The sequence below is a fragment of the Drosophila innubila genome (genome assembly GCF_004354385.1).
Source record: "Drosophila innubila isolate TH190305 chromosome 3L unlocalized genomic scaffold, UK_Dinn_1.0 0_D_3L, whole genome shotgun sequence".
NCBI lineage: Eukaryota > Metazoa > Arthropoda > Insecta > Diptera > Drosophilidae > Drosophila > Drosophila innubila.
The window spans coordinates 1,194,408-1,220,474 of NW_022995376.1; the positions used below are offsets into that span (position 1 = coordinate 1,194,408).

Genomic DNA, 26,067 nt, shown 5'->3' on the forward strand with positions numbered 1-26,067 from the left:
TCGACGGTTTCGATCTTGGTGACTTCTTGCTTGTCCCCCTTAACCTTCTTAATGACACGTGTGCGTATCTTCTTCTTCTTAGGCTTGCCATCTTCGGAAATAGTTTCAACAACACGAACCTCCTCAGGAAGCTCCTTCACTTCTTCAGGCTGTTCTTCCACAGGAATCTCTTCTACTGTGACAGTGGTTTCGGGTGTTTTGTCATCCTCCTCGATGGTTTCAATCTTGGTGACTTCTTGCTTGTCACCCTTAACCTTCTTGATGACTCGTGTGCGGATCTTTTTCTTCTTAAGCTTGCCATCTTCGGAAATAGTTTCAACAACACGAACCTCCTCAGGAAGCTCCTGGACTTCTGCAGGCTGTTCTTCCACAGGAATCTCTTCCACTGTGACAGTAGTTTCGGGTGCCTTGTCATCCTCTTCGACGGTTTCGATCTTGGTGACTTCTTGCTTGTCCCCCTTAACCTTCTTAATGACACGTGTGCGTATCTTCTTCTTCTTAGGCTTGCCATCTTCGGAAATAGTTTCAACAACACGAACCTCCTCAGGAAGCTCCTGGACTTCTGCAGGCTGTTCTTCCACAGGAATCTCTTCCACTGTAACAGTAGTTTCGGGTGCCTTATCATCCTCTTCGACGGTTTCGATCTTGGTGACTTCTTGCTTGTCCCCCTTAACCTTCTTAATGACACGTGTGCGTATCTTCTTCTTCTTAGGCTTGCCATCTTCGGAAATAGTTTCAACAACACGAACCTCCTCAGGAAGCTCCTTCACTTCTTCAGGCTGTTCTTCCACAGGAATCTCTTCTACTGTGACAGTGGTTTCGGGTGTTTTGTCATCCTCCTCGATGGTTTCAATCTTGGTGACTTCTTGCTTGTCACCCTTAACCTTCTTGATGACTCGTGTGCGGATCTTTTTCTTCTTAAGCTTGCCATCTTTTGAGATTTCTTCGAAAACTTGAATGGTTTCAGGAATTTCCGATATTTCAACTTCGTGTGTTTCTTTTATTTGTGTTGGTGTTGTTTGTTGTGTGTGTTTTGTGTCTGTGGCTTGTTTTGTATCTGTGTAAAAAATATGATTTTAGTACTTAATTTTGTTTGTAACTTGGTTTTTGTTTTGTGTAATATGTGTTTTGTAGTTTGGGGGTCAAGTGATAATGGAAGTAATACGCCTTTTTTGTTGTACTGCTTAATGCTAATCTTAATAAATACTTACCCAGCGTTGATTTTACCGTATCAAATAAACTTAAACTTTCATACTCAGTTAATGGTGTAGATTGCAATGGTGACTCAGAATGTATATCCAAGTCAGTGGTACTGTCTTCTTTAGGATGTTTTGTTTTCTTTCGTGGCTTTTCATGTTTTTGTGTGTTGATATATTGTTCACTTTCTTCAAGATTAACCTCTAGAGGCTGTATATTATCCAGATCAGCATAAGACGCACTTTCTGTAGCTGTTATATCCGTTGGTAAATTTGTTACACTTTCACAAATTTGATGATCAGTTACAAGTATATTTTTGTGTGTAATGTTTTCTGCATTTGCTTTAGCTTCCTTAGGCTTTGTTTTTGAAATACTACCTAGAGATGGTACAACAGAAACCTCTTCCACAACCGAAACTTTTAAATTTGAGAGCACATCAGCTGTTGGCTTTGCAGTTTGAGGCTTAAAATCACCGTGTCCCTCAACATTTTCGTAGATGCTTACTGTTGTTGTTTGAACTGGTTTTGTAGAACTTTCTACGAAATTAACATTTGGCGTGGATAAATTTATCTCTGCGGGTTTCATAATTGGAGATTGTTCATAAGCTAGTTGATCAATAATGGTTACTGCCTCATTTGGAGACTCACTTATTATTTTTGCATTCACTTCCTTTGGTACTTGAAGGTCGTAGGACTCGTGTATGGAGCTCAAGCTAATAACTTGCTCTGTTACTAGCGATTCTTTCTCCGCTTTAGAAATTTCAGCGTTTTCTTCGATAAACGATAGCGGAGCGAACTCATCTTCCTTTATATAGAATGTTTGTGTAGTTGTTAGCTTAGCCTGTTTAGTTTCAGCATTACCTCTAATTTTAGCGAAATGTTCCTCACTTGGCAGTTCAGATTTAAAATCATCCGTTTTCTCAAAGGTTTCAACTTCTGATATCATTTTATGTATTTGAGATTGTGCAGTTGTCACTCGAGCCTCAATTGGTAATGCTTGATTCTCCTCTCCTAAATTGTCCACATTTTCGATTGGCAAGATTTCGGAAATTAATGTTTCACGTTGCGTTCCTTCAATAAAAGGTTTGCCGTATCCTATCGGATGTGTATCCTCAAATGGCTTTTCTTTTTGCAGAATGAGTTCATCCAGTTGAACAAGTAGCTTATTAGCCTCGGAAGCAGGGAATGAATGTACAAGAGCCTCCTGTGTAGTGCTTTTAATATGTTTTATTTGTTCTGATAATTCAAAAGGCATCACATCTGTTGTTGTTGTGTGTTGGAGGATATCACTTAATATCGGCTTAGCAACAACTTCCTGAGATGTTGTGGGTTGTATTTCAGATTCCTTTTGATAAGTGTCCTCTTGTAATAATTCAGGAGTACTTTGGAACATTATATTTAACGATTCGGTTGCTCGTGCAGAAAAATGTTCAAGCTTTGAAATAAGTTCTGTACTCTCGACACATTGACTATCGGTTACTGTTACTTCATAATTTCGTCCTTCCAAACTCTCCTGAGCAACTATTTCATTTGTTGTTGGAGCAATAATTTCCTTGACATCCTCCACAAGTTGAACTGCAGTATTCACTGGCAACTTTAAGGTTGATTCATTCTCTGTCGAGCTAGCAGCTGCCAGGCTTGGAACTTGAGAAATTAAATCATCTGCATCTTCTACGGTTTGTTGCAGATCTGTTGTCTGTGCATGAGTCATTGCATAAGAAAAACCAGCTTGCACAGTGCCAACATTCTCACTTGGTTGTGTTTCATGAACTGATTCGTAGACGTCAACCTTCTTGATATCCTTGCTGAATAAAGTTGGAATAACTTCGTTAATCTTTGCACTAAATTCTTGAGAACGTTCGGCATCAAAGATAAATTCGGCCTCTAGAATATTTTGATCCTCCGCAATAGCTAACTGGCTAAATGTATCCTGAGTGGGATGGGCAGTTCTTTGCTTCTCTAATGTCTCAGTAAATGGTTCTACCTTACTTATGGTTATACACTCGGTGACCATTGTATGCTCGTGTGGAATCATGGTTTGTGAGCCTAAACACTCCGGTTCCTCAATGACTTTAGCTGTTGTGATGTTATCATAAACTATGGCTTCTATTGTTCTTGTTTCATTAAGAACATCAATGCTTGAAGTTGCCTGTTTTGAGGATACATTGAACTCTGCAAGCTCTCCGGTAGACTGAGACTCTTGCACTCCTTCTGTTAATGGTATTCTTAAATGCTCCGATGTAATAGACTTTGCCTGCTCTAAGAGAACGTTTGGCATTTGAAGATCAAATTCCGATTCAAAAGTTGACTCCTTACGACTCGTTACAACACCAGTTGATGATTCTAAAGATACTTTAACCACTTGTGCTGTGGGTTGTATTAAATTTTCCATTGGTTCCTCCTTTTCGCAAATTCTTGTTTCCTGCACATTTATTTCCTCGAATTTACTAATTGAAGGTTGGCTAGTTTCTAGTGTGGGACTTATTGTTGTCAATTCTGCAGCATAATCCAGAACATATGGTTCTACTGACAGTGGAGATCTTTTAGTAGCATCGCTTAATTTTGGTGTAATCGCTGTTGATTGAAGCAAAGTTGACTCCTGAATCTCATCTGTTTTCTCACTAGTTATTGCTGTTGTGGTATCTAAAGCAGTTGTGTTTTCTACCAGTTCTATATTGGTTAGGGTAGATTTATTAACAGCTGGTGTTACATAATCAGTAAGGGTATCTAGAGATGTTACTTCTTCACTTTCAGGCAGAGAAATTCCACTTACATTGAACTGAGCTTGCTGTTGAGGTTGTGTTCTGTCTTCAAGCTCTTGTAATGATTCCATGTGCTGAGCATCTAATTTATTTGCCACTTGCAAAGCTCCCGATGTAGTTATGGCAGCATTTTGTATTGTTTTTGTTTCTTCCGGTTGCAATATCGTTTCCTGTTCCAAAGTTACCGAAGAACTTGTTTCCAATGATTGCAGAAGATTAAAAGTTGCTCCTGTTGTCTGTTCTTGGGGTTGTGCTTTCTCCTCATGAGGTTGTAGGGTGTCCAAAGTAGATTGCTCCATTATATCTGTACCATACTGAGCTGGCATTGAAATATCTGCTAAGGCAGCTGTTGGCTTACTTTCAGTAGCATGTTCCTTTGTGGATTCCATTAACACTACCTCCATTTGCTCGGAATGCGTAAGAGTATCTGAAGTTTCATGGGCTGACGTCAAAGATTGTTTTGGAGTTGTATCGATCAGTTCTGAACTTGTCTCAGTTATTTGCACACTGATTACTTCCAACGGCTGTTGATTCTCATAGATCACTAAATTTCCAGACTTTTGATCAGGTTGCTTTAGCTCATCCAGATATTCGGTACCCAGTAGAGAGTCCTGTTGACTTGTCACTCCGATTGGCTTGGTTTCAAATGCTTGGGCAGCTGCTGCTGACTTAATATCTTCACTTTCAATATTAACAGTGGATATTTGAGATTCCACTTCCCACACACTGCTGGCCTTAAGCTCTGCAGAAATGATTTCTTCCGAAGCAGCTTGCTCAGTTGCTTCTTTTTGTGTAGACAATTTAGTTTCTTTTTCAATTCCCGTATCTTCTTTAACATCCAAAGCCTTATGCTCAACGTAATCCAGCTTTGCCTTAAAAATTTCGGGTAACTTTGTAATGAGCTCCTGTTCCGAGTCGATTATAATATGTGTTTGTACTTCGGCAACTAGTTCACCCTCCGTTATATTTACTTTTCCTTCACTGAGATCAGTTTTTACATTATCCATTACATCAATAGTGTCGTATATTGCTTCCTGATTTCCTAGGGCAGTTCCAAAAGCCATACTCATCGTTTCCTTCGCAGGTTTGGCAGCCTCGACTGTTGGCTCAACAAGTTGTTCTGTCATTTCGACTAAATGTGTCTCAAGAGTTTCACCAACTGGCAGGGAACTTGTTTGACTCACTGTAGCATCTACATTTTTAGGTACTTCCGAGTCTAAGTCACGGGGATGCTCCTCTTCAAAAGCAGTCTCCTGAGTTATTATGTGCCTTTGTGTTTCTAAGCTAAATTGAACTTTCTGGGAATCAGTCTTGAATTTTGGCAGACTCTCTTCTGTTGGACTTCTCGTATCTGCAGTTGTGTTTATTAAACTTTCTGAGAAGACCAACTGCTTAACCGCCTGGAATTCAGCTACTTTTTGCGTTAAGGGCTTTTCAGCTACAAGAGACTCCATTTTCTCAGTTTTCTCTATTAGAATTGGCACTTCCTCTGGCTTAATGGAGATTTCAGCCAAAGTTTTTACAGGTTGATGGTCTGGAATCATTTCTTCAACGCTTTCTAATGCCTTAGATTCACTAGTGCTAAATACCTTAAATTCTTGCACTGTTGTAGACAAGTTCTCAGTGCGAACTTCTGCTTGGGGCCTAAGTTCCTTTACAGAATCTTCGGGTTGGCACTCGGAAATGTCCAGACTTACACTTGAAGTAAGTTGTGGTGAAATTTGTTCACTGCTGGGCTTTACTTGGGGAAACTCCTTGGATACAGTTTCTCCTCTGAAGGTTTCCGTGATTAAAAGTCCTTCATTCTCTAGAATTTGAGACTGTGCTTTTTCCGTGCTCATTGTGGGAGTCTTAAAGCTGTCAAGACCTTCCACAGTTGAGGGCTCCTCCGAGGTAAGTTCGTGAGATAAAAGAATCTCACCATGAGCCTGTTGAGTGGGAGCCTTGAGAGATTCCACTTCTCCAAGAGAATCTTCAACGCTTTGTGCCTCGATTAAGAGTGGACGTGATTCCTTTACTTTTCGTTCGGCTTTGACAAGTTTGGGAATTTTCGAAGATTTCAGCTCTTTGGGAGTTTCCTTTGTTTGCGTCTCAGTAACTGAAATCGCATGTCTTTCATGAACCTCAACCTGTTCGCTAAGTTTACTAACTTGTGGTTTGGATTGATCCAAACCAGAACTAACCTCATCAAATGCCAAATATTCCTCATTAACTGCTAAAGTCTTTTCTGGTAATATATCATTTTGTGTTTGGGCTTCAATCGGTTTCGGTGTGGAGAGTTCTGTTGTTTCAGCAACTGCAACAATTTCGTGTATGCTTTTGGACACATTTTGGGTGGAAAGTGTTGTGGCATGTGGCAAAAGGTCTTCAAGTTGCTCAAGTGTTTCTTGTTTCGGGGTTTCAGTGTTGTATTCTTTGGCAAATGTTTCTCTCTGCTCATAATCGACCAATTCCTCAATACTTTCTCTCTCATATTCTTGTTCTTGTTCTGGTTGTTGTTGTTGTTGTTGTTGTATTATTTCTGTATGTTTTTTATGCTTTTTAGTTTTCGTTTTCCTATGCACAGTTTGTTCAGCCTGTATTTGTACTTGTTGTTCTTGTTCTTGTTGTTCTTGTTGTTGTTGCTGTATGAATTGTTTTTCCACTTTAGTGGTTGTGGTTTCTGCGAATGTAATGTAATTAAACAATGACAATGTTGGCATTTCTTTCTTTCAGATGCTTTTAAAAACAATTGTTGAAATCGCGCTTGAAGCCAGGCAAATGCAATTATATTAAGTTAATTTCAAGTAGTTGAGCTCTTGAGCGTTAAAGCTTATGATATAATGTATTCTTTATTTTTATTTGTATATATTTACAGATTGTTCGTGTTGGTGACATAAAACAAAAGCCAAACAGACAAACAAAATATACATATTACGTATACGTAAGAATAACTTACCTCAAGTTGGTTCAACTTTCGAGATTGCGTGCAGAAATAATCAAGAATGCAAAGCATTTCTACTCTGGTCCTATACAGGTAAGTAGAAGCATTTGAATTTGCAACAAATTATAATATAAATAAGCTTATATGACAACAGGCTGAAAAATCGATAATAATCGAAATTCAAAGTAGTAGGCAGTTAAATAAAGGTTAATAGGATATCATTTTATGTACTCGGTAGGCGTCTTTTTAGAATATACACATGATTTGGTTGTTTTTTGGTTTAACATAATTTAATTGTTATATTTTTGAAAGTCAATATCGATTATTGTTTGTTATAACTAGTATATTATGCAATTGTTGTTGAGTAGTTCATTTTTGGGGTACAGTTTTACAGTTGATCAGTGTTTATGTTCAAACCTTCATCGACAACTATCGTGCGTTCCTCGACAAATGTTTCCTCTACGTTTGTGTTAGATTTAGATTTGTTTTTTTTATTGTTGTTGTTGGGATTGGCACGTAAAGCGCAGGTTTTTTTTACAAAGCAGTTTTTACATATTGAAAATAAAAAGAAATAAATATACATTTTCAGTATTCAAAATTAAAAATTTGTGTGCGCATAAAAAGCGTATTATTCTAAGACATTCATAGAAAACTGATGTCTGTCTACAATATACTCACCGATTTTCACATGCGTGATAGCCTCGTGACTTTCGATTATCTGGGATGTCTCTATTATTCTCTAGATTTCATCGAAAATTTATAAAAATAATACATCATTACGCTTATTGGCAACTCTGTGTCGAACTATATAATTGAATACAACTTCAGAACATTAGCTGAAATGCCAGTTATGTAATTATCTACCAATTAAAGTATAAATAAATTTTATTTGCTGGCAGTTCAACTGTCTACTCAACCGCAAGAACAAACAAGTCAGAACTCTACAGTCAAGCTGCTCGACTGTTTAAGGCCCAGTACCCGTATCCTCCCAAAAAAAAAAAAAAATAGTTCAATAGAAAAATAAACAACAAATGATGATTTAGCTTAAAAAAATTATGATATAATATAAAAAGTTAAAAATTTTATGTTCGACCTACATTTAAATTTTAATAGCTATATCTTAATTATTTTACTCTAACTCATCTAGACTCTGAGTTGCAGGTATTCACACGGACAGACACAAACCCAGAAGCCTGTATACCCTTTGGGTACTGGGCTAACAAAACACAAACACAAAGAAGAAAACAGAATTGCAAACCTCCTTTCCGCATATCTTCCAATCGTGCGAGATGAAGTCCTCCCTATGAAACTTTCGTATGACCGTCTCAATTGTTATCTCATAAGTCTGTATCATGCGAATGAAGGCCTTGAAACCGACAGTTGCGGCTAAGATGGTTTCATCCTCGTTGGAAGATTCACTCAGAATATGTGTAATCAGCTCCTCGTGTCCCTCACGTTCCACGAGCTGAACTAGAGCCGATTGCGACTCGGGTTTTTGCAGAGATATAAATATATTCTGTTCGTACATGTAGGTGATCTCATAATGAGTGCAGCCATAGCGCAGCAGTACTCCAATTGTGGCCAGATCTCTGAGAGCTGCTTCGCCGATTTTGCCAAAGGATTCGGCCTCAACAGACTCCAAAAGCCATTGAACTTCTTCATGTTGACTAATTTCATAGATATCTTCAATCTTAATGGTCTTCTGTGTGATTTTTGTGCGTATTAGTTGAACTGTTTCGGTTAGTTCAATTGATTTTTTGGATGTATATTCTTTCTTTTCTATATGCACTTCTTCTTCTTCTTGTATTTCTACTTCTTCTTCGTCAACCTCTTCGATTTCTTCGATAATTCTACTGCTGCGCTGTTCGGCATCGGCAATCCTGCGATCTTTTACTTGAATTACTTCGGAAACTCCACTGCGCTCCACTACAATGGGAACAGCCTGTTTCACTTTGATAATGTTTACTGTAGTTTCGATATTAGTTGCTGGCACTACTTTGATCTCTGTCTTATGTAACATCTGGGATTCAGATGCGCTAGATCTTTTGGCCATTGTGGTCGATGTCTTTTTACCCGCCTTCTTCTTCACAGTGGTCTTTGTCTTGACCTCCTCTATATTAGAAGTTGAGGATATATCGAATTTGGCGCGCGTCATGGTCATGCCAATTTCATTGATCAGCTTGCAAATGTAGACACCACAATCATTATTTGTTATCTTTAAAATCTCTAAAGTTGCTTCGGATTCCTCAACTACCATGAGATACTTTTCAGACGCCCTAAGTTGCACATTGTTGAAATACCACTGTATATCTACAAAAACAACCAGTAAAATCAATCTCCATCAATCAAACCCCTGATCATTCCTGTTGTTTCTCTACAGTTCATACAGTACCTGGTCTGGGGTTGCCTGCAAATTGTATTGAGAATTTCGCTGTTTCGCCTAAGGCAGCACGACAGTCACGCATTTCATTTAGTAGCGATGGCGAGCATTTAGCAGCTATAAGCATACAAAATTTCACAATAAATCTAGATGTTAGAAACTACTCTTAAATATATAAATACTACAAGCAGAGGTTGCAAATAGGCGTCAAAACATAGTTCATAAAACACATAACTGTCTGAGCAGAAACAACTTAGAAAACCACTTTTGATAAAGGGCTAGATAATAAAGTTTTTGTAAAGATTTTACTAAGAAAAGTATAATGCTTAAGCAATGACAGCAAAAGACAGAAATAATATTGAATGTGAAGAAAAAGTTATTAAAATCAAGGCTGCAAACCTTAAAATTGTTGTTAAAGGTTCGGTTCGGTGACTGAAAACGTAGACCACGACATCGGTTCGGTTCGCGAATTGATTTATATACCCCTTGAACCCAAGGTTTGGGTTCGAACCTTGGTTCAATTTCAAAAAAAAAAAAATGTATATATTGTTATCCATTTTTCTTTATATTTTAAAGGGGTTAAATTTTTTTTAAAAAGAAATCAATTTAAATCAAATAATTTAAATTTATTTGAAGATTGAAATATGACATATTTTAATTCGAAGTCTCAAAAATTTGCGTAATATTAGAAAACCATAAAATTTATGTAATTTTTTTTTTTTTTTGAGTTGAACCTTTTTTTTTAGAAAGCGGTTCGGTTAAGGTGCGGTTTCGCGAAGTAAATAATTTCAAAGGTTCGGTTCATGATCCGGATCAGACTGCTTAAAAACCCGAACCAAACCGGTTCGACGAGGCTCGGTTCTGAACCGGTTTGCAGTCTTGATTAAAATTATTCCATGTGTCGGAAATTAGTGTTGAGTAACATTTGCGACCTCTGACTACAAGCAACAGTTGTTAGTTAAAGTTTCTAGTGATCTCTGTGTTGTACTTACAATCAGTTTATCTTTGACATAGTTTGCTTGAGTAATTTGTAAATTGTAATTGTAAATTGTTTGTCTGTTTTTTGTAATGAAATAGTAAGGCGCAAAAATCAACAAGTAAAAAATTAGTTTACATAGAAATAGATAGATTTACAGATATAGATACTTATGTACAGCAGTGTTTTGGGCAAGCAGCATTTTGGGGAATGTCATACGATTTCTTTTGAATAATTTCAATTGAATTGAAATAAATGTTAGTGTAAATTTGGAAAACAAAAAAAAAATTAAATAAAGTTATTTAAGTTAAAAAAAAAAAACACAACCAATTACTTGCAGATGAGATATTGATACTGTAAGAAAATATAGATATATATACGATAACAAAATTTAATACTAATAGTTCTAATGGCGTATACTTTTAGAATAATATCAGGTATTATGTTTTGAGTTTGGATTGGGGGCGTTTAATGGGGGGTAGGGTAGGGTATAAGCCTTATTGCTGTGAGGGCTGAGACAATAACAAGATACACAATTGTTTGGACGACTTCGAGACATGTTCACATAGTAGTTTAATTGTTTTTATTGTTTGTTTTGTTGTACGAAACATTGTATAATACAAGGACAAATACAATAGAGACAGACAGTAGAAGTGACAGACGTTTTGTGAAATGTTGTTTGTGATTTAGGACAATAGTACGGAATACAGTTGTGTGTTGAAAACACGAAAATTAAAACACATATACACATAACAGTGGTAGAGTTCGGTTATTATTGTCAGATTTTGGATACATACCTTTGAGAGCGACTTGCATCTCTTCCATGTGAGTCACCCATTCTGGTTTGCGATAATCCTTGGATCCAACGATGCCTATTTATAGTAGAAATTGATAAAATTTGTATATTATTATATTATCTCTAATAACGATGAAGATCCTAAAAAATATGGTCATCTTTTAAATATATAACTCATATGTGCCCTTTAGTGTATCAAAATGTGTTGTATAATATATTTTTAATTTCTGTGTGCAGGGAATTCGAGTTGGAAATGTTTTCAAGGGAGTTATAAAGGGATAAGGATAAAAAGGGAGTTTTTTGGGTAATGCTGCTGCAGATCTGAAAAAGAATTTTACTGACAATTCCAAGACGTTTCCATGAGATTATAAAGCATATATTCCATATTAAAACAGATATATAAAACAGTACCTTCAACTGCAAATAGAGCTGTGGTTACTGCCACTCCCAATGGATTGTATGCCTCAAAACTAATTGTGCCCAAATCATCGGGATATACATGATTGATGACCAATACTGAGGTCCCATCGTCGAAATTTTCGATTTGATATTCCTCGGATGCGAATATCTGTTCGTCGTCACGTAGCCATTTGACTTTTGGTTTTGGCTTACCAATAACCTTAACTTCCAATTTGGCTTGCTCACCCTCTTTGGGTTCGATTTTTTCTGGTAGCTTTTTAATGATTTTCGGTGCTTGTTCGTCGATTGAGATGGTCTAAAACGGTTGCATTATATATAGGAATAGGGAATACGAAATGTTAGCTTCAAAACCTATGCAAAACTCGAATTGCTATAAACACGCTTACTCTATCAAGTAGATCCTCCTCAGAGCCTGTGAGTCCAGTGATTTCAGAATCGGGGATATATTCAAATGCTAAAAGAATATTTGAAAGTTGATCAATACAAGCAAAACCTCATAAAAACGATTGTATGTGAACGCAAAACGAAAGGAATTATTTACAAAAGGAATTTGGCAAACAGTTGCGGATTTTTGAACTCAATTGATGGATAGATAGGATCACATGCAAGTTGTCTAACACATCAGTTAATATCAGAGGTCGGAAATAACAATCAACACATATTTAAGAAAAAAGAAACCTTTTTTCGGCACGTTTGTTATTCATCTACTATTTTTTCTGTGCTGAGCAAAAAAAAGTAGCATAGGCATAAGTTAGAATATACTTTTAGAAAAGTAATCATTGAAAAACAAGAAAACATTTTTAAAAAAATGTCTTGCTTGAGCAATGACAGCTGAGAACAGAACACTAAATTTTTAGTGTGAAATTTTTCTTTAGTTTCTTTTAAGTAGGATTAATTTGATAAACAATCTTAGAGTGTTGAGCTATATTTGCGACCTCTGCTTAGTATAAAGTATTCACAGCAATTAAACAGGAGCATAGAGAGAGTAAAAGAGAGAGAGAGAGAGGACAGGAGAGTGTAGTTATTGGAAAACCTATTTTAAATTGTAAATTGTAATGCATATGGTACGACTATATGCTAAATTTCCTGGTTATCTATGTCTATTGTTAACAATCAACTGTGATATGGATGCCATGGATACCATCAAAGTACCTTGAATATTGACTGTTGTGGCGGTGACGCTCTTGCCAATTTTATTGGTGGCAACGCATTTATATTGACCCTGATTTTCAGGGAACACTTCCGTAATTTGCAGCTGACAAATTCCCTGCATATCCTGGGAAATTGTTGTCTCTTTTGTTTCGGCAATCTTCTCCTCATTGTGATACCATTCCACCTTGGGCGTGGGCTTGCCTGTCACTTGGCAAGTCAACAACAGAGCCTCACCATCCATAACCTCCACGGGCTGAATCAATTCCTCAACGAAACGTGGCGATTCAAATTCAACAGCCTCTTCCTGCGGCAATGCCTCCAACATATTGACTGTTGCCGTTGAGGTAACAGAGCCGCCAACATTCTCGGCCCGACAAGTGAATGGTCCTGTGAACTTCTTTTGGAAGTCCTCAATCAAAAGTGTCGACTTGTTGGCCTGGCTAACAATGCGGCATTCATTGGAGCTCTTAATGGGCTCATTATGCACAAACCATTGGAACGATGAAAGCGGTTCTGACTCAACAACTGCCTCAAGTATTGCGACTTCATGCTCTCCAAAGTACTTGGGCTCCAGGGGTTGAATAAAGCGAGGTGGTTTTATCTGCTTATCGGGTGCTTGATCGGATACAACCACCGAACCCGAAGATTTCGCCTCACCCACCTTATTCTTGGCCCAAATCTCATATTTGCCAGTACGCTTACGCGTCATATTGATAACTCTTATGGTAGTTGTGCTTTCAGTCGTTTCTATTATGGTTTCTTCATTCTCAATGATCTCACGACCATTGCGCAACCATTTAATCTCCGGCTTGGGCTGTCCATCATACTTGGCCTCAAAGAGCAAGGTACCACCATTGGGTATAACTACCGCACTCAATGGAGTTACTGTCGGTGCTTTCAAAATCTCCCTGGGCACTTCATCCAGGCGACTAATAATGTTGGCATTACCTATAGCTCTTCCAAATTGATTTTGTGCTTGAATCGAATATGTAATGGCTTCATTGGGCGTTGGATTCATCACCTCCAAGACAACATCGCCCGTCTGTTCATCGTGGAACATTTGCAAGGCCTCATTGGGTATAACCTCCTCGATTCCACGATACCATTTAACTTGAGGATGTGGTTTACCTGCAACTTGACACGTAACTGTTACTTTAAGCCGCTCGGGCTCCTTTTCCTCTGTAAAGACTATCTTAAGTGGCTTCGTGAACTGTGGCGCGACTCCTTGTTCTTTTTCTGTATTCGTTGTGAATGAAAAGTATATAAAAGTGTTGTTTTTTCGTGTTTTTCGGGGCATAAGAAGAGAAGGTACAAAGTCATGAAAGTTACTTGTTAAATGGGTACTTTCAAAAGGTTAAATTGTTATTACACCAAAAAACTTTCTTCGCTTACAGTGGTTGGAAAGGGAAAGATTTTGAGACATGTTCCACAGATCTCCAAAACTTTTGTCGGTGTCCCTAAAGCCAACTTTTTTGCTTTCAAATATTTTTTTGGAAAAGAAGTCAAACAACTTTTTTTTTAAAAATAATTATTTTTTTGTGCAGAACCAATTAAGAGGCCAAATAATGATCAAAATGGCATTTCGAAAGAAAATCGGTTGAGTTTTGACAAAGTTATGAAAGTTAGAAGTTGGTAAAAACTTTGACTTAGCAACTTTACAAGTCAAAACTTTTGTCACTTTCAGCTTGATTTTTTACAGAAAAATAAAACCCCTCAGAATAAATTTTAAACTGTCGTTTTATACTTATTTGGGTCTCAGGAGTTGTTTAAAAGTGAAAACTGAAGATTTAAAATTTTGAAAAAAATATTTTTCCAAAAAAGTCAAAGGGGGGAGTACATGGTTTTGTCGAAAAAATATCGAAAGTAAATTTTTTTTAAAAGCTTATAAAATTTATATGCAGAATCAATTTGGAGACCAAATTATGACCAAAATGACATTCCGCTTGAAAATCGGTTGAGTTTTAACAAAGTTATGGAAGTTAGAAGTTGGTGAAACCTTTGACTTAGCAACTTTACAAGTCAAATTTTTTGTCAGATTTTGCATGATTTTTTACAGAAAAATGAAACCTCTCAAAATCAAATTTAAAGTGTCGTTTTATACTAATTTGGGTCTCAGGAGTTGTTTAAAAGTGAAAACTCAGGTTTTAAATTTTGAAAAATATTTTTCAAAGGGGAGTACAAAAAAGTCAAAGGGGAGTACATGATTTTGTCGGAAAAATTTCGAAAATCAATTTTTTTTAAAGTTAATAATATTTATATGCTGAATCAATAAAGAGACCAAATGATGAACAAAATGACATTCCGCTTCAAAATCGATTGAGTTTTGACAAAGTTATGAAAGTTTGAAGTTGGCGAAACCTTTGACATAGCAACTTTACAAGTCAAATTTTTTGTTAGATTTAGCTTGATTTTTTACAGAAAAATGAAGCCTCTCAAAATCAAATTTAAAGTGTCGTTTTATACTAATTTGGGTCTCAGGAGTTGTTTAAAAGTGAAAACTCAGGTTTTTAAATTTTGAAAAAATTATTTTTCCAAAAAAGTCAAAGGGGGGAGTACATGATTTTGTCGGAAAAATTTCGAAAATCAATTTTTTTTAAAGTTAATAATATTTATATGCTGAATCAATAAAGAGACCAAATGATGAACAAAATGACATTCCGCTTCAAAATCGATTGAGTTTTGACAAAGTTATGAAAATTTGAAGTTGGCGAAACCTTTGACATAGCAACTTTACAAGTCAAATTTTTTGTCAGATTTCCCTTGATTTTCTACAGAAAAATGAAACCCCTCAAAATTAAATTTAAAGTGTCGTTTTATACTAATTTGGGTCTCAGGAGTTCTTTAAAAGTGAAAACTCAGGTTTTTAAATTTTGAAAAAATTATTTTTCCAAAAAAGTCAAAGGGGGGAGTACATGGTTTTGTCGAAAAAAAATTTAAAATAATATTTCTTTTAAAGTTTTTTATTTTTGAATTTTGAATCAAATTAGAGAACAAATAATGTCCAAAATGAAATGCCGCTTGAAAATCGGTTAAGATTTGATAAAGTTATGCAAGTTTGAAGCTTGGCTTGGATTCAGAGACAGCGACATTTTGATTGGTTGTTTTCAAAAGCTGTTGTCATCAGCATCTCTAGAGATTTGTAGTACACATCTGATTCTTTGATATTGATAGAGTGAAACTTACCTAAGATTATGTTGGTACGACTTGTCGCTACTCCAGCCTCGTTCTTTGCCTCACAGGTGTAGACACCCACATCGCTGGGTGTGACCTTTGCAATCTTCAGTTGTGCCACCTGCTCCACGACTGTGATTTCATACTTTTCGGAGGCAAAAAGCAGCATATCGTTAAAGTACCAATTAATCTCTGGGAATGGTACACCTTCAACCTTGCACTCGAGAACGGTGGGTTCTTCAGGAACGCATTGACGTGGACGTAACTTTTCTGTGATGCGTGGTGGTTTAATCTCCTTCTTCTTCTTCTTGACCAGTTTACGCTCCTGGCCGATCACCTCAGAGGTTGTAGTTTCCTGCAGGTTCTGTGTTAACTGTTGATCCTCGATAAGCTCCTCATCGGCCACCTTATCAATGCCCTCTTGAATGCGCTTCTGTGTAATCAATTCCAATTCGGGAAGTGGCTGACTGTCATCGAGCACAACACGACGCTTCTCCTTCTTGATAATGTTTGAAGTGATTTTCATTTCAAGATCACGTCTCACGTCCTCAACGTCCAGTTCGATCAGCTGTTCCGTTGTAATGAATTGAGGTCTTGTGTCTTCAGTCTTCTTCAATAAAGTAATAGTCTTTTGTGAGATCTCTTGGGAAATTTCATCAGCCTTTTCAATTTCGGCAACTGCTGATTCTAAAAGTTGTGGCTGTCCCTCAACCGATGCTTGTTTCAGGGGCTTTGTACGTTTTTTGTGCGCCTTTTGCTTAGTTTCGGGTGCACTGTCGGTTATCGCAACCTCTTCCTTGGGCTGCACATCTTCGGATACCGCAACCACTTTAACATCTTCAACTGGGAGTTCTTCAACTTGATCCTCTTCAGCAATTGGCTCAGCAAATGGCTCGGCAACTTCTGCGGACACTTCATCCACGGATGGAGTTGCCTTCTTAAGTTTTGGCTTCTTTTTCTTCTCCTTCTTTACCTTCTCTTTGGGTTCCTTGTCGTCGGGAATCTTTAGAGGTTCCAAGTCAGATATCTCATCCTCACTTTCCACCTTTTCTTCTGGCAACAGCTCTGGTCCGGGAATGGCTTTCTCTGGCTGAGCAGGCACTTCCACGGGCTTGCTCGGAATGGGCTTCAGTTGCACCTCTTCCGGCTGTTCTTCGGGAAGTGGCCGGCGTTTGCCAGTTGGCCACTTCTTTTCTTCTAAAGGCTCTGCTACAGGTTTCTTCTTCTCACCACGCTTCCAGGGTACTTGTGGTTGCTCTTCCTCTGGCTTAGGCTCCTTCTCGATGTCAATGTGTTCAGCTTCCTCCAGCACCGTAGGCTCGGCGTCTGGTATTTCTGGCAGGTCTTCTGGTTTGGGTTTCTTTACCTTCTTAACCTTGCGTTTTTCCTCTTGAACAATTTCCTCTTCGGGCTTTTCTACATGCTGCAATGCAACCTCTTCTAGTGTGACCTCCTCAGGCTTTGAAGTTATACGTTTCGTTGGCTTGAGTCGCACTTCTTCTATGGTTGCTTCTTGGGGTAATTGTTTCTTCGGCCGTGTCACTGGTTTCAAAGACACTTCTTCGACCACCTCCACAACCTGCTCCTTCTTGGGTCTCAATTTGGTAACGACCTCCTTGGGAGTTTCTTCCTCAAGAACTTGCTCTTCGCCAATACTTTCAACAAGTTCGATTTCTTCCGGTTGAGTTTCTTCTTCTTGCTCTTCAGCATCTTCGGTTGGTTCTTCGACAGATTCTTGGCTTTCAGGTTTTGTTTTGGGCTTCTTCTTCTTTACGCGCTTCTTCGTAACATCCACCACTTGATCTTCAAAGGTAACAACTTTCTCTTTCTCAATAAATTCAGTTTCAGTTGTCTCAGGCTCTTGCGTCTCCGATACAATTGAGGCTCTTGGACGTGGCTTCAGCGTCACCTCTTCAACTTGTTCCTTTTCAGGCAGTTGTTGTGGCTTTCTTGGCACAGGCTTCAATGAAACCTTCTCCACCTGTTCTACTTCTGGTTTCTTGACAACGGGCTTCTTTTTCTTAGGCTCTTCAACTGTGGGCTCCTCAATTTCTTCAACCTCTTCAGGCTGGTCTTCTGGTTGTTCAACGACTTCTTGCTCAGTTTCTATAGCTTTAGGCTTCTTTGTCTTCTTAACTTTGCGCTTTTCTTCTACCATTTCTACATGCTCTTCTACGATCTCCCTTTGGGGAGTGTCTTCAACAGGCTGTTCTTCTTCTTCAGTCACCTCAATAGGCTTCTTAGGTTTCTTTGTCTTCTTGACCTTACGCTTTTCTTCAACAATCTCTTCCTGTTCTTCAATGATTTCTTCTTCTTCAATTTCTTCCTCTTGTGGAATTTCTTCCGTAGGTTGCTCTTCGTTCAGCTCTACAGTTTTCTTGGGTTTCCTTGTCTTCTTTACTTTACGCTTTTCTTCAACCATATCTTCTTGTTCTTCAACAATCTCTTCCTGTTCCTCAATTTCTTCTTCTTGTAGAATTTCTTCCGTAGGCTGTTCTTCAGTCTCCTCTACAATTTTCTTGGGTTTCTTTGTCTTTTTCACCTTGCGCTTTTCTTCAACAGTCTCTTCTTGTTCTTCAACAATCTCTTCCTGTTCCTCAATTTCTTCTTGTTGTGGAACTTCTTCCATGGGATGTTCTTCAGTCACCTCTACAGTTTTATTTGGTTTCTTCGTCTTTTTTACCTTTCGCTTTTCTTCAACAATCTCATCCTGTTCTACAATGATCTCCTCTTCTTCTTCTATGACTTCCTCTTGAGGAGCTTCATCAACAGGCTGCTCTAATTCTTCAGTCCCCTCTACAGTTTTCTTTGGTTTCTTCGTCTTCTTTACCTTTCGCTTCTCCTCAACAATTTCTTCCTCTTCTTCAATCACTTCTTCCTCAGGAGCTTCTTCTTCAGGTTCTTCAACTTGCTCGACTATTTCGACAGCTGGCTTTGGCTTCTTTACCTTCTTAACCTTACGCTTTTCTTCGACAATCTCTTCTTCTTTTTCAACTTCTACAACTGAGGCGTCTACTTCATCTGGCTGCTGTTCTTCAGTCGGCTTAGAGTGTTGAACCTTCTTCTTGCCACGTTGCCATAGAACAGGTTCGGGTTTTTCTTCAACCTTTACTTCTTCCGGAAGAACGTCTACTGCTTCTTCATAAGTCTTTGTTGGAACATCCTCAACCTTTTGTTCAACAACTTGCTGTGGCTGTGGCTTCTTTTTCTTTCCACGCTCCCACATAACGGGCTGTGGTTCAGGTTGAGTAGTTGGTAGAGTTACTTCCTCAATTGTATCAATGGCGACTTCAAGTGACTTGGGAATCTCCTGAGGAGCTGCCTGTTGAGGTTTCTTCTTGCCACGCTCCCACAACACGGGCTGTGGTTGGGGTTCTTCCGTCTTTATAGTTTCTTCTTCTAAAGTATCAACTGCAACTTCAAGTGTTTTCGGAATCTCCGACACTTGTTCTTCTGGCTGCTGTGGCTTCTTCTTTCCACGTTCCCACATCACAGGCTGCGGCTGCTCTTCTTCCTGAGTTGGAGCATCTTCAACCAGCTCGTCTGTAGCTTCTTCGAATGCCTTTAGAGCTGTCTCTTCCACAGATTGTTGTACTGTTCTCGTCGTCTTCAGAGGCTTCAATTGGAACTCCTCAGCTTTTTGTGCCTCCTTGGGACGCTGTCGTGGCGTTGGCTTCAATGTGACTTGCTCAACCTTTTGTTCAGGTTCACGTGGTGGAATTACTCGACGTACTGCTGTCTTCTTGGTTTCTTCAACTACTTGTGATGCCTGCTGAACAGTTTCTTGAACAGTTATTACTTCCTGAGTAATCGGCTTCTTCTTGCCTCGCTCCCACAGAACTGGAACTTGTTCTGGTTGCTGTGGAATCACTGGTTCATCCAACACATCGTGCAGTTCCTCAAAGGTTTTTGGTTGTGGTTTAGTTGTCTTCTTCTTGCCACGCTCCCAGAGTACAGGTACCGGTTCGGGCTGCTGAACTGGAACAGGTTCAATTAGCTCATCATGCATTTCCTCAAATGTCTTTGGTTTTTCCTCGACAGGAACTGTTGGAGCATAGGGATGGGATTGGGGTTGTACTTGTTCGGGTTTCTTCTTGCCACGATCCCACATTACAGGCTGTTGTTGCAACAACTGTTGTTCCTGGGTGTCCTGACGCTCCTGAAGATGCAGTAGGGATGAATCTTCAATCTGCACAAACTTCTGCGGCTGCTGAGGTTGACGCCAGTTGTAGGCTTCCTGTTGAGTGCGTTGATTGATCAACTTTTGATGTTCGTACTGCTCCAGACTCATCATTTGAGAGTCTTCGACCTGCACAAACTGCTGACGTTGGGACTCTTCCAAAAGACTCTGTTGCTGGACAAGTCGCTGTCTCTCACTCGTCTGAGATATTGTATCTTCCACTGAAGTCAAGGGTTGTAGCTGTGGACGTTGTTGTTGCCGTCTCCAATTCACAGCTTGTTGTTCCCTAATCAATCTTTGAGCCTCTAGTTTCTCACGCTCTGAAACGTGCATAATATTCGACTCTTCTGTGCTAATAAACTGCTGCTTATACAGATTCGACTGATCTTCATAATGCTGCACTTCATCGCGACGCATTACTTTCGAAATTGAGCTCTTGGAACTATCATCGATGGTCATTAGAACTGATTCTTCTGTTTGGAACTCTTCGCTGATCGCCTGCTGAGCCTGAAGATGACGTAGCTCGACTTCCTCAATCTTAAACTTATCGATTTGTTTTGTCACACGCTGCACACTCTTCAATTGCTGTCGCATTTCCTTCCATGGAATCAGATCCTTATTGTTCTGTTGCTGAGTAATAAGTTTATCGATCTGATCAGTCATTTCCATGATTTCAACACTCTCCATACTCTTGAGACGTTGGATCTCCTGGTTGCGTTGAACCTGCTCCACTTGCGCCTGTTGTGGCAGCTGCTCGTCCGTCTCAATTTGACCCTCGAGTGGTCGCAAATAAACCTCATCGAGATCAAATTTACTCAACTGTTGCTGGACACTCTCCACCTGCTTGAGCTTTTCCCTCATGGTTATCCAGGGCACGGCTTCCTTTTCAGTCTTGCCGGCAATAATCTGTTCCAAAGTTGCACCCAAACTCATGATACCCTGATCTCTTTCAGTTTTAATCGACTTGAGCACAACCTGAGCTGCCTCCAATTTGGGAGTAGGCTTCTTTTTCTCAATGGGCGTTGCCTTCAAACTGATTGTCTCTTCCGTCCAGGACTTGACGGGTTCGGGCTTAAAGCCCGGCAGGAATGGCTGCTTGTCTAGGGATCGTCCACGATGAGGACGCGAAGACTTTCTCCAAGGAACCACATTTGTGGGAGGCTGCAGAGATTTGCTCCGTACCTTGGGTTTTTTGGTGCGAGAACGACCCTGATGCTGAACCTGGCCATTAACACCCAGATATTGGCCATATTCCCCAGGTTGTTGCTGTGGGAATTGATGGGGCGAATCGGGTGCACTGTCTTCCCTTCCTGAGGATGAAGACTCATCTTCGACAGAATCAATCGTACGTAATTGATAAGCCGAGATACGTCGTTCTAAAAGTTCAAAGGGAAGTTACCCTATTAATAAACGCAAATTGGGGAGGAAAGGAGAAGCAGCACATCTTCCAGAGTTCACAACAACAGAGAGAGAGAGGCAGGGAGGGAGAGACCTGTCAAAGCATTTGCCTACCTTATTTTGCCCATAATATTAATAAACACTTTCAGCCTTGGCAACTTGATACATACCTCACAATCATTTCTTGACATGGAGCAATGCATATTAAAAATAAATAAAAATTCTTGGCAAACAATGAACTTGAGTATATAAATTTAGTGCAGAAAATATTGAAATAAATAATTCTGCTTTGATTTAATAAGCATGTAGACAACATGAGAAACATGGTTTCAAAATTTAATAGTTACAGTTTGATTGATTCAACTATTTTATCCTATGATTTAGTGTTCATTCTAAAATATATGCTTTTTATTTTTAGATTTATTAATAAAATAGTTATTTTTATTGGATTTCAGATTAAATATTCCTATGTATTTAAATTAGGCAATAAACTGTTTCATTTTAAAATGTTTCATAGTTAGTATAAAATATTTTAATATTCAATTAAATGAAAAAATTTTAGTATTAAAATTTAGTTCCCATCAGAGAATTTTTCGATTCCAAATAAAATATATAAATTAACAAATTAATTTTTATAATATTGTGGAATATTTAAATAAACTATGCAAATATTGGGCTTCAGGTTAAATAACAAAAAGAAAAATTTTAATTTAATTTAAAAACACTTTAAATAATTATTTATAATATTGAATTTAAAGTGTTTTTTGCACTTTGGCTTTATTATACTCATGCTCATATTAGGTTTGACATATAAGCATATTTTAGTTAAATAAAATTCAAAATAATTTAAATTTGAATATGTACAGTATCATAAGATCTAGCATGACTGTAGGAGTATTTATATATGCATATTTTTTTTTTTGAGTGAACTTGAATATATAAATTTGGTGCAGAAAATATTCAAATAAATAATTCTGCTTGAATTTACGAGCATATACATAGAATCAGGCATATAATCCAGAGGAACACGACCCTCACAAATCATTCTGCTCTAAAAAACTCTTCAGATGACCGATCATTTTTAATTTGACCGTGAATCAATAATTGGATGATTCAAGTGACATTGATAAAAATGAATACAAATGAGTATTATTCATGAATCATTAATGGGCTGTGACAAATCGCTAGCCACAGGTTAATACCTGTTGGTATCTATTTTTTTTTTTTTTGTTGTATTTTTGGCAACTTATCAATGCGACAGTCATTGTTCATCATCGTCTAAGTACAGCAGCTTCATCATCATTATTCGAATCATCATCATTATACCTTTCATTAGAAACGAGTGCCAAGTTAAGTTGAAAACAAATACAATTGAAAGCGAACATAAAATTTGAAATGTTGTGTTTACAATACGCCCAAAAATAGATTAATGATTAGTGGCGACTACGTCACCAGGTGGGGTAATGCTGAGAGGAGCAGTAGCAATGACGAGGAGGGGGGATACGAAGAGGGGTGTCTGTGTTTATATTGGGTATATATTTTTCTTGGGGGTAAGCATCGCATCGGAGCGCATTCGACCGACATCTCATTCTCATGTAGACAACAATCGAGCACAGAAGGTAGACAGTTGCCAAATGGGGCCAAATTTCATGTGGATCGTGTGTGGATCGTAACAATAATTTTTTAAAGAAAGTGCAATAAACATAAAATACCATACAATTTACCTGTGATTGTTTTGTGATTGCATTAAAGCAGCAGCAGCAAAGGATGCAAAAAGCATGGAGCCAAAAAATGAATAAAAATTATATTTATAATGCAATTGCTTTGATTTATTTAAAAAAAGACGCGATATTATTTTTTTTTTTTAAGTATTAAATACATGAGAAATAGTTTTTTTGTTTTTTATATAGAAATACAATTAAACAACAACAAAATGTGTAATGTGAATTGAATCAATCGTGGAAAGGATCGAAACACTTATAGAGACACATATGGAAAAGTAAACATAAACATAAACATTAATTAACTGGCAGATTACAAGTATCTCCAAGTATTTTGTAGATAAAACTTAAAACAAAAGTCGCATGAGTTTTTATGATTAATTTTTTAGTAAAGCATTTTTACCACAAGATACATAAAAATATATATATATATACTGGCAGCAGAAGCGGCAAATACTTTTTGGATCGTATCGATTGAGAGTTTGAGATTATATTCGTCTTATTCGTTTTGTGTTTTTGTGTAAGAATGATAACGAAAATATGGAAACGAAACGAAACGAATTAGTAGTAAAAAGCAGCAATAAAAAATGAATAATAAAATCTCATGCAACATCACTACAAAATAAATAAATGTATGTAAATTAAATTAAATAAACAATACAAATTTTCAACTGTCTCGAGGGTTGTCCGAACAATTATTCAATGCTGCAACGGGACGTCAACGTCGAGTTCGAGTACGAGTACGAGTTCAAGTTCGAGTCTGAGTTTGAGTAGTTGGTAAAAGTTTGAATCGTTCCAATTGAATATTTAATGTATCTATACTAATATGCATTTTTCTTCGAAAGGTACTGCTGCTATTTGTCGGTTGGAAACACAATTCAAAAATCGGCTACTACCTAAAAATAAATAAATCAAATCAACAAACATGAATCAGAGACAGATTCAGAGGCAAAGATGATGATGACTGAGCCGTAACTGATTGAATTAATTAAAATCATTTCTGCACCATAAACAGAGTCATTTATTCATGTTCTTGTCTAATGACACCCATAAAACTACAGGTATATCTGTATCTATATCTATATAGATTTAGTGCCCTGGCAAATTGTGGTCTGCATTGAAACAAACAAACTTGTAGGTAATTAATTATTTTATTTTTGCCTGAACTAAATGTCAGTTTATTTTCAACAGCGCTTGTACATTGAAAGCCAATATATATGCTTCAAAAATTATAAAGAAAAAATTAAATAAATTTCACGATTTACTTGAAAAAAAATACATAAAATGCCGTCTTTCATTGTAGCTACAAAGGAAAAGGAAAAAAGTACAATATCCAGACATATCTATAAATAAAAACGTTTTTTAGCTAATCTATTGGAAATTAGTTTTCAAAGCGAACATTTTCCAAAAACAAATTGAAAATAGAACGGTTCATATATACGTATTTCTATACTGTGCATAGATTATCTGGTCTTTGCTGGCAGCTGAAATGTCTTGCATTATTTTTTCTATTTTTTTTTTCTTATTGTGCTAGTTTTGCGCACGTTCATATGCTGAGTGTTCAGATATTTCTGGTATCTATATGGGCGATATCTATGGGACCAGCAGCAGTAGCAGCTACAAAGATCTGTCTGCGCTAGATGTGTCATCCACAATATTTTATGCTAATATTCAAATTCGAAATTCAAAATGAAAAACACAATTTTCATGCTCGAGCGGAGGCGGGATAAATGTGCGTTTTGCACACGGCCCCAAAACTATTTCGACAAAATGTTTTCGATCCCAGAGGGGCGGTAGATACACAGAAAAATCTTCAAATTATGTATATTGTATTTATAAAGTGCCTGTGTGCCGTCTATATACACTCAAGTATGAAAGTACATAAGCAGCCTTATTTATTTATAATTCAACTCAATTCGAAGGGGCAAGAGTTTTTCTTTTTTTCTTTTTGTTGAGTGCTTTTTTCATTCTAGCACATTTCACTCAAATTTGAAACATTTTCGAATTTCGAATTTCGTTTTCAACCGACAAGCAATTCCCTTCTGATTGGCTCTGCCACAAAAGAAAATGATCTATAAATATTTATATTGCGAAATACTTGTAATTATTTTTATTATTTGTTTTCATTTAAATTTTCATTAAACTTGCTTTTAGTTTGGTTTTTTTTTTCTTCTTTTCTTGGTTATTGTTTATCGTGTTAGACATATTTTTTTTTTTTTTAATTTGTTGCTTGAGTTCACATTTTAAAATTGTTAGTAATAAAAACTCGTTCGTTGCATTTTTAATAGAAATAAAAAATCATAGTTGAAGTAGAACTGAAACTAAAAGAAACTTTCGTTTTTGAAATAATCTTCTCTCTCAAACTTTTACGACTAGTTATTGACAGTAGTTGGACTTGTTGTAATACGTCAGAGTATGGTAAGGATCCGTAACGTAAAAAAAAATTAAAAATATATTTCTATATATATTTTAATAGTTTTTTTTTTGGTCGTTGTTGTGTGTTTTGAGCATTCTTTGGAGTTTTCGAACACTGTTCGCTTACGGTTTCTTGTTGTTCTTGCTGTTGTCGAACTCTGGTTTGTTTTCTTTTTTTGGTTTGCTTAGTTTTTAGTTTAATCCTTACTTTTAACAGTCAGTTTGGCTGATGACTCGACTTGGCCCGTAGACGAAGTCACACGCACTGTAAAGATGCCCGAATCCTCCTCGTAGGTGGTGCCAATCAATAGCACGGCACTGTTGCCATCAAAGATCATCTGAAAGAATTTTCAAATTATGTTTTAAAGTCTATTATTTTTTAAAAGTTCATCCAGAGTAAAATCCTTTGAAATAATATTATTAAATTTAAAAAAATGCTCCACACGAGGTAAAGTCTATTGACGAAAACATGTTCAAACCCAAAAATATTGGATATACAATTTAGTGAACTATTGTTTAAAAAATACAAATAGTTATTTATGAATAAAAAATCCTATCAGATATCTTTGGACTTGAA

The 26,067-nt window shown here is 37.3% G+C and overlaps 1 protein-coding gene across 1 annotated transcript in view; it reads right to left on the reverse strand.

Moving 5' to 3' along the window:
* The window catches only part of LOC117788821 (titin), an 89,648-nt gene that overhangs the window by 41,637 nt on the left and 21,944 nt on the right, over positions 1-26,067 (reverse strand). Inside the window, 10 exon segments of the mRNA XM_034627695.1 lie at positions 1,534-6,620; positions 7,560-7,620; positions 8,140-9,191; positions 9,274-9,378; positions 11,035-11,109; positions 11,445-11,748; positions 11,840-11,907; positions 12,606-13,841; positions 15,789-21,332; positions 25,699-25,828. Coding sequence (XP_034483586.1) covers positions 1,534-6,620; positions 7,560-7,620; positions 8,140-9,191; positions 9,274-9,378; positions 11,035-11,109; positions 11,445-11,748; positions 11,840-11,907; positions 12,606-13,841; positions 15,789-21,332; positions 25,699-25,828 — 13,662 coding nt within the window.